This window comes from Pholis gunnellus, assembly GCF_910591455.1.
Source record: "Pholis gunnellus genome assembly, chromosome: 14".
Taxonomy (NCBI): Eukaryota; Metazoa; Chordata; class Actinopteri; order Perciformes; family Pholidae; genus Pholis; species Pholis gunnellus.
The window spans coordinates 16,040,119-16,054,333 of record NC_136541.1 but is presented as its reverse complement, the minus strand read 5'-3'; the positions used below and the strand labels follow the sequence as shown (position 1 = coordinate 16,054,333).

At 40.0% G+C, this 14,215-nt stretch overlaps 1 protein-coding gene across 1 annotated transcript; it reads left to right on the top strand.

Moving 5' to 3' along the window:
• The first annotated feature begins 1,880 nt into the window (after positions 1–1,880).
• On the top strand, positions 1,881–7,703 carry kiaa0040 (KIAA0040 ortholog). Its single transcript, XM_079172708.1, has 2 exons — positions 1,881–2,021; positions 5,486–7,703. The coding sequence occupies exon 2, from the start codon at positions 6,075–6,077 to the stop codon at positions 6,396–6,398; it is 324 nt and encodes a 107-aa protein (XP_079028834.1). The 5' UTR covers positions 1,881–2,021; positions 5,486–6,074; the 3' UTR covers positions 6,399–7,703.
• The last annotated feature ends 6,512 nt before the right edge of the window (positions 7,704–14,215 follow it).

Here is a 14,215-nt window from a genome sequence, read left to right as displayed (position 1 = left end):
CTTTTTACCAGTCAGGAAACGAAAGAGCTAGCAAAATCTACTGAGTACATCCAAGCACAAAACACACAGGCATCGTAGCTTCAGCTTCACATATGCACATTTTGGGTGAGCAGTCTTTGTAATTACATATTTTCACAGCTTTATGACAAAATGCGACTTACTTGACATGCAAAATTATCTTTTGAATTGACTAACATCACATGTGTAATTCATGGCACAATTCACACGGGATCATGAAGTTATTTGTTACTCGCCATTGACTGCGGTACATATTTTTTTCCGAAATAGGGTCCCAAGGAGCGGCACTCTGCCTCTCTATAAGTATCTACATGCAGTTAAGTCAGCAGTAGCTATGAAAGGCAGCAAATAGAATATAGAGTGAAACCATTTTCATACAAACTTCTGGAAAGAAGGATTTCCATCAAGGAAAGTGCTGCTACACTGAGGTCATTAATCAACACTTGCTTGAGGTGACTGGACACTGTAGTGCCTCAACAGCAGCTGTGCTATAGCTTCACGGCGTGGCACTACACGCCCTGCCAGTCAGACTGCACCCTCTGTGCTCCATGCGTGTATGTGTGTGTGTGTGTGTGTGTGTGTGGGCGGGTGGTTGCTATTTGTCTAAGATGGCTCAGACACACCTGCAGACATGGCGAGGCTTGTCTCATAAATTTTCATGTAACCGTGCCCCGTAGCAATGAAAAGACACACTGCATGTTCAGCCAGTCAGATGGTCACCTGTGTTTTCAAGTGTATCAGACACAATGTAGCTGCAGTAAGTGAGGATGCAATAAAAGTGGTGATCTGATCATAGTTTAGATGAAGGACACATCCATTGTTTCCTTTTATTATCAATATTCCTGTTTTATTTTATTTTTTCATATTTTCACAGCTACTTTAAAAAGGCGTCAAAGGTGAAATCCCTCATTCATTACTTAAAAAAAGTATTTTTTTTTTATTTTCTAAATTCTTGAATAGTAAATAGACTGAAACTGTAAAAGAAACAGTTTTACTGAAATTAAACATTAAAGTGAAATTTGGAGTAGTTATGTGAGCTGCTTATATGCAGGCCCACATTACCACCGTTTGAGTTACTGTATGTTCACGTGCACACATTCTACAGTGTTCGAGTCAGTGCACTTTAACTTCCCCCTTTCAGGACAGGAGAATAAATAGACTGCTATTTAATGACAGCAGAACACTTATTTTTCTTTTTTCTTACTTGAATAAAGAATCCTCCTCTGGTTGACTGAACTGAAAGGCCAATGAATGACCACAAGGCAGAGTAACTGTGTGTGCGTATGCAGTCCACATGACCTCACTCTTTCATATCTCAATTGCATCTGGCTCTTACACCTGGTGGTACTCACAAAACACACACACGCACACACACACTCTTTAACTGCTTTCATTTCTCCTTTTTTTATCCCTGTTCTGGGACTCTGAGATGGGTGGAGTGGTTGTTGCTGTAATTTTGTGTTATTTGGTGCAGCCTTGCCTGCAACTTAGGTTGTTGTTGCAGGGTTTTCAGACCAGTGCACGGAGAGGAGCCTTTCTTTTAATATCTTAACATGGGGAGTTTGTTTGGAGACACATTTAATAAAGGCTTCTTATGATTTAGGTTTCACATTCAGTTTACCCAAATATCCCTCGCTGTCTGACATCATTCAGCGCTTGTGTGAGTAAAGTAAAGCAACCACAAGAACCCAGTTTCCCATGCAGGAAACACATAAGCAAAGACAGAGGGCCCATTCTTACACAAAGTGGGCAGGGTGCAGTGACGTTGTGACCAAAACACACACTCGCTCACAGAGAGAGGAGGAGGAGGAGGAGGAGGAGGGGAAACAAGGGCAGAGAGGGAAACAGGAACAGAAAGTGAAGACTTGTCAAGATGTCTGGGTGAGGGGGACCAGAAAAGAGCAGAATCCACATGCCAAAACAGAAACAACAGAAGTTTGAGCAGCTGACTGGAATAGACAGGAGGGGCCAAGCTGACCTGCTACTTCACATGTGCCTGTGGGGTAAGTTGTGGCTTTCAAAGAGATCTTGAGTTCCCAGCAACTTGAAATCATTTGAGACTGTTATGAGTGGTTTATATAAGCTGTTGATGCTTTTTGTTGTTTGACTAGTGGAAAAACAGAGGTAAAAATGCTGCTGCTGTGGCAGGCTCCTATTGATAAAAGTGTTGTTTCGGGCAGAGGTTAGATTTGACAAGATGTCTGACAAGTTCCAAAGATAAGCTGATGTATTTCTTCCTGCCTTTGAGTGGCGCGGAGTGTCGCTATAAGATCCTCTTCTTATTTTCTTGACTTTTTAAAATGAACCATTTGATTACAATGTTAGTTTATGAAATGAAAACGTTTGTCCTTTGTTATAATCTACAATTGCTCCATCAATCTCTCACTTCCATGGGTCTTTTTTTGGGCTCAAACATTTACTGCTGCTGGTTTGAGTTTCGTCCTCCTGCTATTGCTCCAAGAATGTCCTCAACGTTGCTCATTTCACTCAGTCAGGATTGAGTTGACACAAGTCTGAACAGTAATGGGCTCGCACACACGCTCTTGCTCACTGTGGAGAACCGACTATCAGCAGGCCTGTAGCTACTCGAGCGCACAACAGCTGCACTTAGTGATCCAAGACAGCTCATGTTTTCTGCAAAAAAACAAACAGGCGAGTATGGCCTTTACAGTTTGCTGGTGGCTGACTCAAGTCAAACTGAAAGTGTCCAAGTGCTGCATTAATACTGACTGGTGAGGGATCTGCTCTGACCGTGTGCTCGGGGCGAGTCATTAAAGATTCCTGCCTTGCCTTCTGTCACAACTTTGTCTTTTAGGTCGCACATGTTCCTTAAAAAGCAGCAGGGGCTAACTGAGTGCAATCATAACATTTTTTTTTCTCAGCCCCTTCCTGGCTTTGTGTGCCCCAGAAGTGGCCTTTTCCTGTATATGAATGGCTCCAGGAGAGCACAATGTCATGGGAAAGTGAAGTACCCGGGCAGACTCTTAGAATGGCATCTCATTGAGATAATATGAAGCAGGGGAATATCTAGAGCCAGTGGACTCATTTAAAAATGTGTTTAGAGTCAATTCTTTCTACAAACATGGGGATTTTCTCTCAGTAAAGTACCTCTTCCATTTTTCTACCTTAAACCGCTAAACCACAAACTCACCTCAGCTCAGACATGCACCACTTGCATCGTGAACACCCCTCTGTTCCTGTCACACTACTACAAATGGCCTGCTGAGAAAGAGCTGTTAAGTGTTCAACTACCTGAGCTGGAAAATGTTCTATTTTAAAACAGTAAATGACTACATTTCTCCTGCCTTTGTATGTGAGCTCATAGAAAAGACAAAATAATACAACTGAGTGATTGAAGATCCGTTTTTAGACGAATCTCACATGAATCATTCTTTCTGGCCGATGCTATACTTATCATAACACTTGATGGCTTATCCATTCCATTCAATGACTTCACCCCTAATACATTCTTAGTCATTTTTTAAATAGCTCGCTCACACCTCTGTGCTGCTCCCGGCCATTGTCTCTCTGCTACCGACTTATTGTTCAGTGACTTTGGCTTGTCGTGTTGACAGTGTTTCTTATAATGTGTACACAAAGGTTCCAGCTCTGCTCAGCCGAGCTCGTCACAACAAGACGTATCGACAGCAAAGGAAGTGACCAAGAATAACGTGGCGGTGACATCGTGGCTCACAACAAGTTTCCATACAAATGTAGCGCATTTAAAAGAAAATTAATGATTTTCCATCAAATACTGTTATGCCCATTATTATAAGTATTCACGAGCATTGAAGAAGATGATGGTCCGCGCATATCTGATTTGTCTTTATTTTGAGTTATTTTAATTATTTATTTGAAAACATTTGAAATTTCAAATGTGCAGAAAAATATGTTTTCTTCAAACCTTCGTCACTCATTGCACTTGTTTACCGGTTGTAAGCAGTTCAATCACAGAGTAACGAGTACGTTGATGTAGACTATTCTCACACGAGGATATCGAGGACATTCTTACAGCTGCAGAGCTCCAGAAACACATTCAACAAACTTTTTGAAGTCAAGTTGAGGGCCTTTGCGCAGCAAAAGTATTGCATCATTTCCTGTTCGTATATAAAAATAAGTACGTTGGTTTCTTGTATACTAACTACAAAACAATACACTACAAAGTACAGTACAGGTATGTAGTATGGAACTACGACACAACTAATGTTTTATTTAATTAATATTAAAATTAATAAAATTCAAAAACAAATGTACTTTTGAGCTTCATGAAGCTCAGCGATGCTTGGTATAAAATGCACAGCTGTGCACATGTAAACAAATTCAACCAAATATAGCAGCAAGCGCAGCTTCAAACGTGGTGATTTTATTTTAGATCCGTGAAACTTTTCGTTCTGAACTCTCAATCTGACGTTTTAGGACTCTTGCTACTTAGCTTTAAGAGCTCAGCTTCCTGTTGAGCAAATGAACAGGAGGGAAGTTAGCAGGCTGTCTGCTGGTAAACCAATTTCACACATGAGACGCAACGCACGGCGACAGCCACGCCAAATCCATTTTCTCTCCACTTGCAGGTGCGTCTCTCTCTCTCTCTCTCTCTCTCTCTCTCTCCGTCCGCCTATGAAGCAGCCAAATGTGAGATCAAAAAATGTTCTCCCTCCTGCATCTAGAATACAAAGAAGCTCTGTAGCCGAGAGCTATAGAGAATCTAGGGGACATACTTGAGTCAAGTGGTGTTTGAAATCATTTGAAAAACAAAAAAAAAGGTTGTTTAACTCTGTTTACAGAAAGACGTCGCCTCAAGGCCTCCAACTTAATCAAACAGTCTCCGAGAAAAAGGGAACAATATTACTTGTGTTTCTAAGACTTTTCTTTAGCAGACCTACTTCACCACTTTGCACAGCCCTGCGTTTTATTCTCCAGGAGAGCTATTAGGAGGAGACTTAATCCGAGGCCAGAAGAAAATGTTACATTCAGACATTTATGAAAACGTAAGCCAGACCCCATCTATCTCCTCCAATGGGAGCCATTAGCCGGGTATATTCAGATGAATCTCCTGCAGTGGGTCTCTCTCTAGCATACCTCTCTCCCTTCTCTTTTTTTTTTCCTGACACTCTCCGTCTCAGTGGGACTCTTAGAAAGATTGGTTACCTCTATCTCGGTCTGTCCTTCCCTCAGACACAATCTACCTCAACCCCTCCTCCTCTCCTTCTCTTTGCCCCCGTCTTTCTCAGTGGGACTTTTAGAGAGAGATCTGCCCTGAATCCTGAATTACTCCTCTGCAGTATTAATGAAGGGAAAGCTGAAAATCTGAAGCTGACACTGACATGAGGGGGAGAGCAGGAGTAGAGATGTTTAAGGCGGAGAACAGAGCGATGGATTGCAGGCAGGGAAAGGAGAGAGGGAGGAAGGGCTGTCTTCTGGAAGCCAAATTTCTGTCCATGTTCACTTTTCTCTTTCTTTTGTTCCACAGACGCACAGAAATTGAACCACATCTCTACAAAATTAAACTGAAGGCAAAAGGGCAAGAGGACAAGAGAAGACTCTAGAAGACAAAGACACAGAAATGCCAAGCAGCATTAACAAACTTGGCTAAAGTGAGGATTTGGGCTTTTTCCATCAAGATCCTCACAACTGGGCGATTTCAAAGAGAATCTTGTCATAAACAAATGTGCTTTTGGTCTTTTGGATTTGTTTAAAGAATGCGTTGGCTTTGTAACCTTCTCAGAGGGCACTTCAAGGAAGGAGGCATACATGAAGTCACCCTGCATGCTTCCAGTGTTTCCATTTAACATAAACACAAGCCTGAGCGCGCACACAAGCCTCATCAGACAAGCGCCGTAAACTCTGATCTTTAGGAGAAGGAAACAGAAGCGCACCAAAGTGCAACGTCAGGTCACTAAAAATATCTGACGTGACAGACGATGGGTCGGTGGATGTTTGAGGTTTACCAGATGTACATCCTGCTGCCTAATATGCATATTTACTGACTTACAAACTTCACAAGACCCTAAAGGATTTATTTCAACTTTACAACCGCCAGACATATTCAATTAAAAGCCATGGATGGGAGAACAGAGAGCATCCAGGAGTTTTTCAACCAAGTTTGGAGCTTTGCTACAGACAAACACAACCAGGGGGTGTATAACACCGTCTGCCTGGTGGTCCTCTTAACTCTTCCCCTGTTGGTCCTCCTCACCACTTTGGTGGTGTGCTGCCACTGCTGCTGCTGTCGCCATGCCAACAGCTGTTGCTGCTGCTGCAAAGACGCCATGGCAACCGCAAGGTCAGAAATGAAGAAGAAAAAGAATTCGGATGAAGACTTGTGGATCTCCGTCAAGACGGGGCCGATGACGCCGGACAGGGTCGCCCTGAACATGGTGTAGGAATCATTTTTTCTTTTTTACTTTGAGATTTCTGATCCTGGGTCAGTTGGGTCAGTTGGTGCAGTGATGGAGCATCTCAAAAGTGTAAAACTCAAACTAGCCCGGACTCAAGAGACATTGGTGAAACTACGGGAAGGACCTCACAATGTAAAGGGCACAGATTTAGCTTAAATATTGAAACAGTGTACAGTTTCTTGTCATCATGTATTCATAATGCTGTGTGTGGAGAATGTTTACAACATTTTGTCTGCGCTTTTAAGTGTGTGGTACATAAAGGAAGACATATGCAGAGGCATAAACATACCTGCAAATGTTTTTTTGTGTGTGTGTGAGTGTGAGTGAGTGGGTTAGAGAGAGAGTGTGTGTGAGAGAGAAGTACAGTGTTATTGAGAGCACTTTGTTCTTAGAGCTCCCATGTGAAATTCAGTGCGACTGCATTTAGGAGAGAGAGCCGATTTAAGGGCTGCCCAGCGTTCAGATGTTTGTAATACTGCCTACTTTCCCCATCCAAGCTGCAATCTAGACTCGTGACTGAGTCTCTCTTCTAAAAAAAAGCCACTGAAGAAAACTATAACTTTGAGTTATTTCCGCCTTCCTTACTTCATACTTAATATGATAGAGTGTCGGCCACATGAGGGAAAGTTCTACTAGTTTCGGATTTTTGAATGTCACAGCATTCAGCTCAAGTGAGCTTTAAATGCACAGTTCATAATGTAAGAAAAACACCAAAAAGCATAATGTGGAGATCTGTTATCCTTTCAAATTTGATTGGCAGATATTATAATGCACTGATTAATACTAAACAATGACCATATAGTCAGTCATGTTTTCTGGGCCTGTATCTGTGTACATTTGGGTGAGAGTGAAAGCTAAACATTTAAAAAAAATGCTCTTAAGAGATCTTTGTCTTCACTGTATGTTTGTCAGCGTGGTCCTGAATGTTCTGATGCACGTTTCCTATTATTTCATCACTGTATATAAACAAATATGATTGTTGTTGAGTTGTTATTTTCACATGTTAATTGTTGCTAGAGATATTTAGGATTAAAATGACCATATCACAGAGTAAAATGCAGATTTCTTTGAATGAGCAACACGACAGATCCTTGTCTTTTATTTTATTTTTTTATTATTTTATTTTTTTAAATCTTAAGTTAGTGTTTTTAAGCGTAATTCTTCGATGTTTGACCAACATTGGCCCAGGTTTGTTTAGATCAATCATGTTTGTACATTCAGCTGCATTGAATTACATTAATTTGAGAAACAAATCTGTTAATCTCTAAACCATTGAACGATGCATGTGAATAAACCTCAGAAATATATTGTAAAAAACTAATTATTCAAAGTATCAAGTATCAAAGCTATTTCTGAACTTAGTCAATGTATATTCAAAATATTCAGAGAAGAGAAACCCTAAAATAATCAAATGATTTGGGCTTCCAGTGGATTGTGCATGAAGTGTACGACATCTCAAAGCCCAATTAAGCAGAAGCGTCTCAGTAGTATCATCATGTTCAGGCATTAGCTGACACAGACACTAAGTTGATCTTCTTGCTCAAGTGCTGCTGGGAAAACAGGCCCCAACTCATTTCATTACTGCTCAGACACATACATTCCCATGTGGAAATCTGGGTTTGTCTCTTCTGCTTGATGTTCACAGAGTCAAACAGTATTTGTTGAACTTAACTAGAAAGCTTGCCCTGCAAAATAAAAGCCTCGGTAGGCTGCTGTCGCCCACACTGAAAGGTTTGCCAAGAAGCGACATCATAGACGTGCTCAGAGGTTGGCTGATCATGTCGCTGCGGTTTGTATGAGTCAAAGAATTCTTTACATTCAGTTTGCGGAGTTTCTATTCATCATTACAGACTGAGACAGGCTGTCTTAAAGATAAAGATAAAATAAGCAGTAGTTAAAAGATAGGTAAGATTGGGAAATACTCTTCTTTGCTTTCTTGCCAAGAGTCAGACGAGAAGCTTGATACCTCAAGACTGTTTGGTAAATATGTAGCTGGAAGCAGGAGGAAACAGCTTGCCTGACTCAAAATGAATTATTATTAATGAACACGTTATATCTTGTTTGTTTAACATATAATATAAAAAATATATAACATATAATATATATATATTTGTACTTGTTACTAGAGATATCTATCTAACATAAAATATATATTTTATATTATAATATATATATATTTTATATATTATATGTTACACATTAAGTATACATTAAGTATACAAAACTACATCAACTAGATTATAAAATATAAACAGGCTATATTTGTGATGTCAAACATTATCTCTCACTTTGAACAGATTATATTATTTGTATGAGAGGAAGTATGTAAATCAGTTGCAGGCATCAAAAGGTGGGGAATATCTGCATGCTTTGTTTGTGTTTTGCGTTCTCCCTGTGATCAGAGGGAACGGCGGTGGGAGCATTTATCATCTGTTTGAACAGCAAATCTGCCGTACACTAGTTTTCTATACGACAGCACCTTTTTTTTTTTGATCCCATCCAATTATGCATGACATCGTATATTTAGAATATGTTTTCTTTTTTTCAGTGCGACGGTGATTCTTTCTTTTGAATGATGAGCCTGGCTGGGCTTTGTTTGTAGCTCCGCATGCATAATTTATCCTGACATAAAGAAATGACAAAGGACGGCACAACTTGGGAGATGGCAGGGAGAGAAATCAAGTTTTTTTTGGCTTTGTGGAAACTCATCTTTCTGTTTCGGATTGTAAACTGAAGTTAACAGAGCTTTTGAATTTTGACATAAAGTCATTATCTTTGTGTGTGAACATGTCATATACTGTATTGCACAGGCCTCTTCACTCAACATGGCTGCTAAGACTCAGACGATGTGCTCACAAAAATGCAATGTTTTTAACAGCCAATGCATTTACTTTCAGCATACGTGAACAAAGCTCTGGGTCATTTTTGCAGACTGTTAACACTGAAATGTGACTGACTATCTAAATGTAAGGGGGGGGAAAACAACAACAATGAGCTGTATTTATTTGTGGTGCATCCACATACAGCATGACATCTGCCTGAAAACGTTCCTATTACACCAACATCAACTTTTACGGCAGTGAATTATGGAAAATAACTGGATAAAAGCGGTGACGGAAGGTTCCTAATGTTATAAACTGTGTAAATAAACAAAAACGCTGCAGAGGCAATGCAATTAATAAGCACTTCTGCCTCTAGTGATCTTCATGAACATGTCATTTTCTTCATCGCTTTGATGACCGTAGCGGAGCAATCTTCAATGCAAGTAATCTGTTTGGCTTGAGGAGCAATTAAGGCTCAGATATGGACTTTGGAAATGTGTTGCAGCTCATGGATCCTCACTCTTAACCTGCGTGATATATTTGTCAAAGTATTAGCATAACTTAACAAGTTTGTTACATTCTAAAAATTATCTTTTCACTGTTGCATCTCGCTTTCGATCGGGAGGCGTATCCAACTCCCTGACAAATCGTTTTTTATCGCTGAAGTGTTTCGCCAATTAGTAAGCTGAACACTAACAATCAATGTGCTGACAGCATATTTAACACTTTCAGTTGAGTGGTTCCCAAACATTGTTGAGTATACTCAACCCCTCATGGTTCAGCTGACATCTACTAGTATCCCCATTGGTACATTTGTGACTGAGCATGAGAGGTACATGTAAATAGCCACATTCAAGTCAGCCAGCCATGGGACGCACAGTAAGCTGGCCATGCAGCTGTGGCTCTTGACATTTGCTGCAAGAGCATAATTTAGTAAGAGGTGCATCCGACACCTAAACCTTGTCTTCTTAGGTATTGCATAGGCTGCACCCTTGGGCTGCAAAATAAATTGGATTGAATGTCAACGTACACTAGTGGAAGAGCATCACACCGTCGGCCCTGATGTCGAAAAACAACAGTTAATTCAATTTCTACAGATGGCACTTTGCAAGCTTGTGCATGCAACTGATTGTCTATTATAAATGTACAACCAGGTTCCTCTCCATAGACTAACTAGCACTCACCAGAAAAGAGGACTCTGCAGACAATTTAACAACAATGACTGACAATAAATTAGAAGTCACTGCGGCGGGTGTAACAAGCAGTAGCCACATAAATTGAATAACCTGACACTTCTTATAGAATCAACAGTACATCAGCAAGGCCAACACAAAGATGTATAATAAAACAATATAGACAATGCAGCCCACAACCACACATATAGGAGAAACAGCAAGTAGCACACACACTCCTTTGCTTCTCTGCTCATTCATTCTCAAAGCATGATATACCCAGCCCACCCAGCCTCTCTGTCCCAGTGAGCTGAATAAGGCTCTGTGGTGAGCCTCACACACCTCACTGATGGTAGAATAGATGTTCCTCAGTGAACACAGCAGTCACCACTGTGAACAATTCACCATTAGCAAGTTAGCAAGACGCACCTGTGTGTGTGTGTGTGTGTGTGCTTTGTGTTACTTTATCGTGCTCACCCGGGGTGCATTAAACCAGTGATTACTTAAGGTAGATACAACTTGTATTATAAACTATGCATAATATTGGTAACCTTAACCCATAATGGCGAGCCCCGGCCAGAGTTGCGACCGCACCCCCCTGTAAACATGCACAACATGTATTTCTTCCAGAGTGTCACCTCTCTCTCTGGAGCTCTCACCTCCCGCGGCCGCACACACACACCAGCAGCTTCTTCTCCACTGCAACTGCTGATTTGTCTCCTTCGTTCTGTTCCAGTCTCATAGTGTATCATGACTTTTTCCAAGTCTTTTTAGAGGGTTAAGTACCAGTAAAGGTCAAATTACCTGTTTCAAATAATACACAAGTAGTCTACACATAAAACAAAATAATTTGCCGCAGTAAAAAGAGAAAATGAAATTTTTTTTACGTTAAAACCTTCAAAAAGCCTCCCCTGCAATACCGGCAAGAGCCACTAGGAGCTTGACCTGGTTGACAAACAGCGAGCTTACATCTATACAGGAATGAGTCCTAAAACCTGGCAATAAAATGAGCACTTCCAGTTCCCTCGTATCAAAGTCAATGTTTTTTTTGAATGAATTTTTGTTCAGATGCATAAAATAAAGTCTTTGATTAACACAAGCTTAAGAGATTTTAAAGTTTGTAAAATACCGTATACATTTTGTATAATGTACAAACATACGTCATTCCTGCACCACTCTATAAAGTACCCTTTAATGCAAGACTTTGCAGCATTATCGTGGGATGAGCCTGTGGTATTTTTTAGGTTCTCATTTGCTTTTTGACAAACAGAAGTTAACTTGAAAGTCTCTTCTCTTCCTCTCTCTGCTTCTCGTCTATCTGGTTCATACTTCTCTCTTTCCATTAACAGCTCACACTCCACCCCTTAGAACAAACACTCCCTTGTTACAACATTACCAAGTTCTCTCCTGGAAAAAAACACATCATACTGAACCCAAGGTGCAAGTTTTACCGAAGTCACGTGGGCAGACAAATGGGTATGTCTGCAAGCATATACTGTATATGTGACCACACAGAGTAGACACGTGGAAAGAAAGAGAGCGGCTCTTTCTCCCGTCTCTGTTTATGCTGCTGCTAAGCAAACAACTTGCCTCGCAGAGCAATGGCAGCAACCAATCTCCTTAAAGTAATTTGCAATCACTGTGGCTGAAAAGGCCTTTCGCATCAATGAGCTTTTGTGAGACATTTCATTTTAAAGTTGAAATGAAATGCCATGCTAAAAATATTTGTTGTCAAATTTTCCGCTGAGCCCTCTCACACTCCCATTTAATTTAGACGAATAAGCAGTCAAAAAACATTTTCTTTTTACTTCTTTCTTTTGGCTTTCGTTGAAGAAAAACGGCGTTCTCGAATTAGTGCAGCGTTTGTTTGAACAGATCATGTCTTATAGCTGTATCTCTTTTGTGTTTAAATGGTGGAATGTGTCGTGAATATGACACATTTTAGCAGCTGTGTGAAATGCTGTCTGGAGATTATGAGATGCAGAATTGGGAAACTGTTGTGAGACCAGACGGCAAACAGTCATCGGTCCCTGCAAGTACAGTTGCTCAATTCAGTGTGATGAAAGTGTTGCACTGTGGTAACACTGCAGCTCTAGACAGAGTGTGTCAGCACTATTGTATTGTAAGGCTTCGTCCATGTTTCGTCAGTGATTAATAATGTCAATTCAAACTGAGCAAACTCCACGTGCTGATGAACATGTTGAAAATTCGGGCAAAAAGCTTATTTTGTCAAAGTAGTAATGCAACTCAGCTTTGTGAGGAGACTGAGATGTTTGTCATCAAACTAAGAGCTACTACCAGCCTGCTGGAATAGTTGGAATATTGACGTGATTGGCATTGTAATTTTGTCAACACTCATAGTATCCCAATGAATTTGGTGATCCCGACTTTTCCTCTAGCACCACCAGGAGGTTGACATTTTTTTCAGAGTGAAATGTCTCGACAACTATTGGATGGATTGCCTTGAAATTGCCAAAGCGATTTGGGACCGAAAATTGCAGCCTCACAGAGCTGCGAGCATGTCTATAGACAATACGTCTCTTGTGTTACGGTAATATAGCAATACAATATTCACTATAAACCCTCTCCCATAGTAAACGTTTAACCTCTGCAAAGAGAAAGGCTTCTTGTTTATTGACCTATTTGTTCAATCTGTATCCCTGAAGACTATATAAAACTACAATATCTCAATGTAACAAAACCTTTATTTATTTACTTATTGCGTGAATGTGTGGTACGAATATGAATGGGCAGCTATAATGTAACTCAAAAAACAAAATAGATTCATATACAGATTTTAAAATTCCTCATTTCTGACCTTGAAAATCCTGATTGAGGATTGGCTGGAATAAAAACGTGTGGGCCATGAAGGTTTAAAAAGACACTTTAGTGAATGCAAAATGTATGCGGATCAGGGATTTTAGATCAATTCTGGCAGGTCAGCAGAAATGTTGATTGATGTGCTCCATCCTTGTCTGATAAAACAACAGTTTGTAATAAATGCGTAATAATGAAATAAAGTCAAAGTCAAAGCAGTATTAATAACCTACCAACCAACTTTCCAGATTGAAAACAAGGGTTTGTTCATTATGTCCTTGAGGACGGGGCAAACAAACTTCATCCTTATTGACGTTTGATGTAGGCACATCACATTGATTGATATGCGCTGTCGGTATCTTATGAATGTAAAGCAGGAGCAATATGGTCATCCAAGACAGCCACCCATTGTTATTCTTTGGCTCGTCCCACACACACTAATGTGATGTGACAGTGTTTGCGGCAGCGACAACTGAATGTGACACGGCCAGACAACTTCATAGTCAATAAACTCAGGGCAATAACTCGCCAATCGTTCACACTTGACCTTGAAACAAAACACTTTTTTTACATTTATGTTGTTATGACAATACTACTATACACAAGAAAAGTTGCTACTGAAATTCTTCATACGACAAAAAATAAACAAATATAATACAAGAAACGTTGTAAAAGTTAAAATGAATGCAGTAATTAAAGAAAAATTGGATTTCTTGCATCCAAATTTAACCTAATCTACAGTTTCCTTAATTATAATGAAGGTTACTACCAGAATCAGTGAAAAAGAATAACTATTGCATCATAACTGATAAGACTAAATGTTAATAATTAACTTCAGTTCACTTCAAAACAACCCCAAAGGCATTTTTCTATTCGTCGCTTTCCCACAACCACCAGTTTCTGATTAATCTCATTGTTTACAAACAGATAATAAGTTATTATTGCATATTGGCATTTCTCTCCTGGCCCAAACACGTGTACATATTGTCCA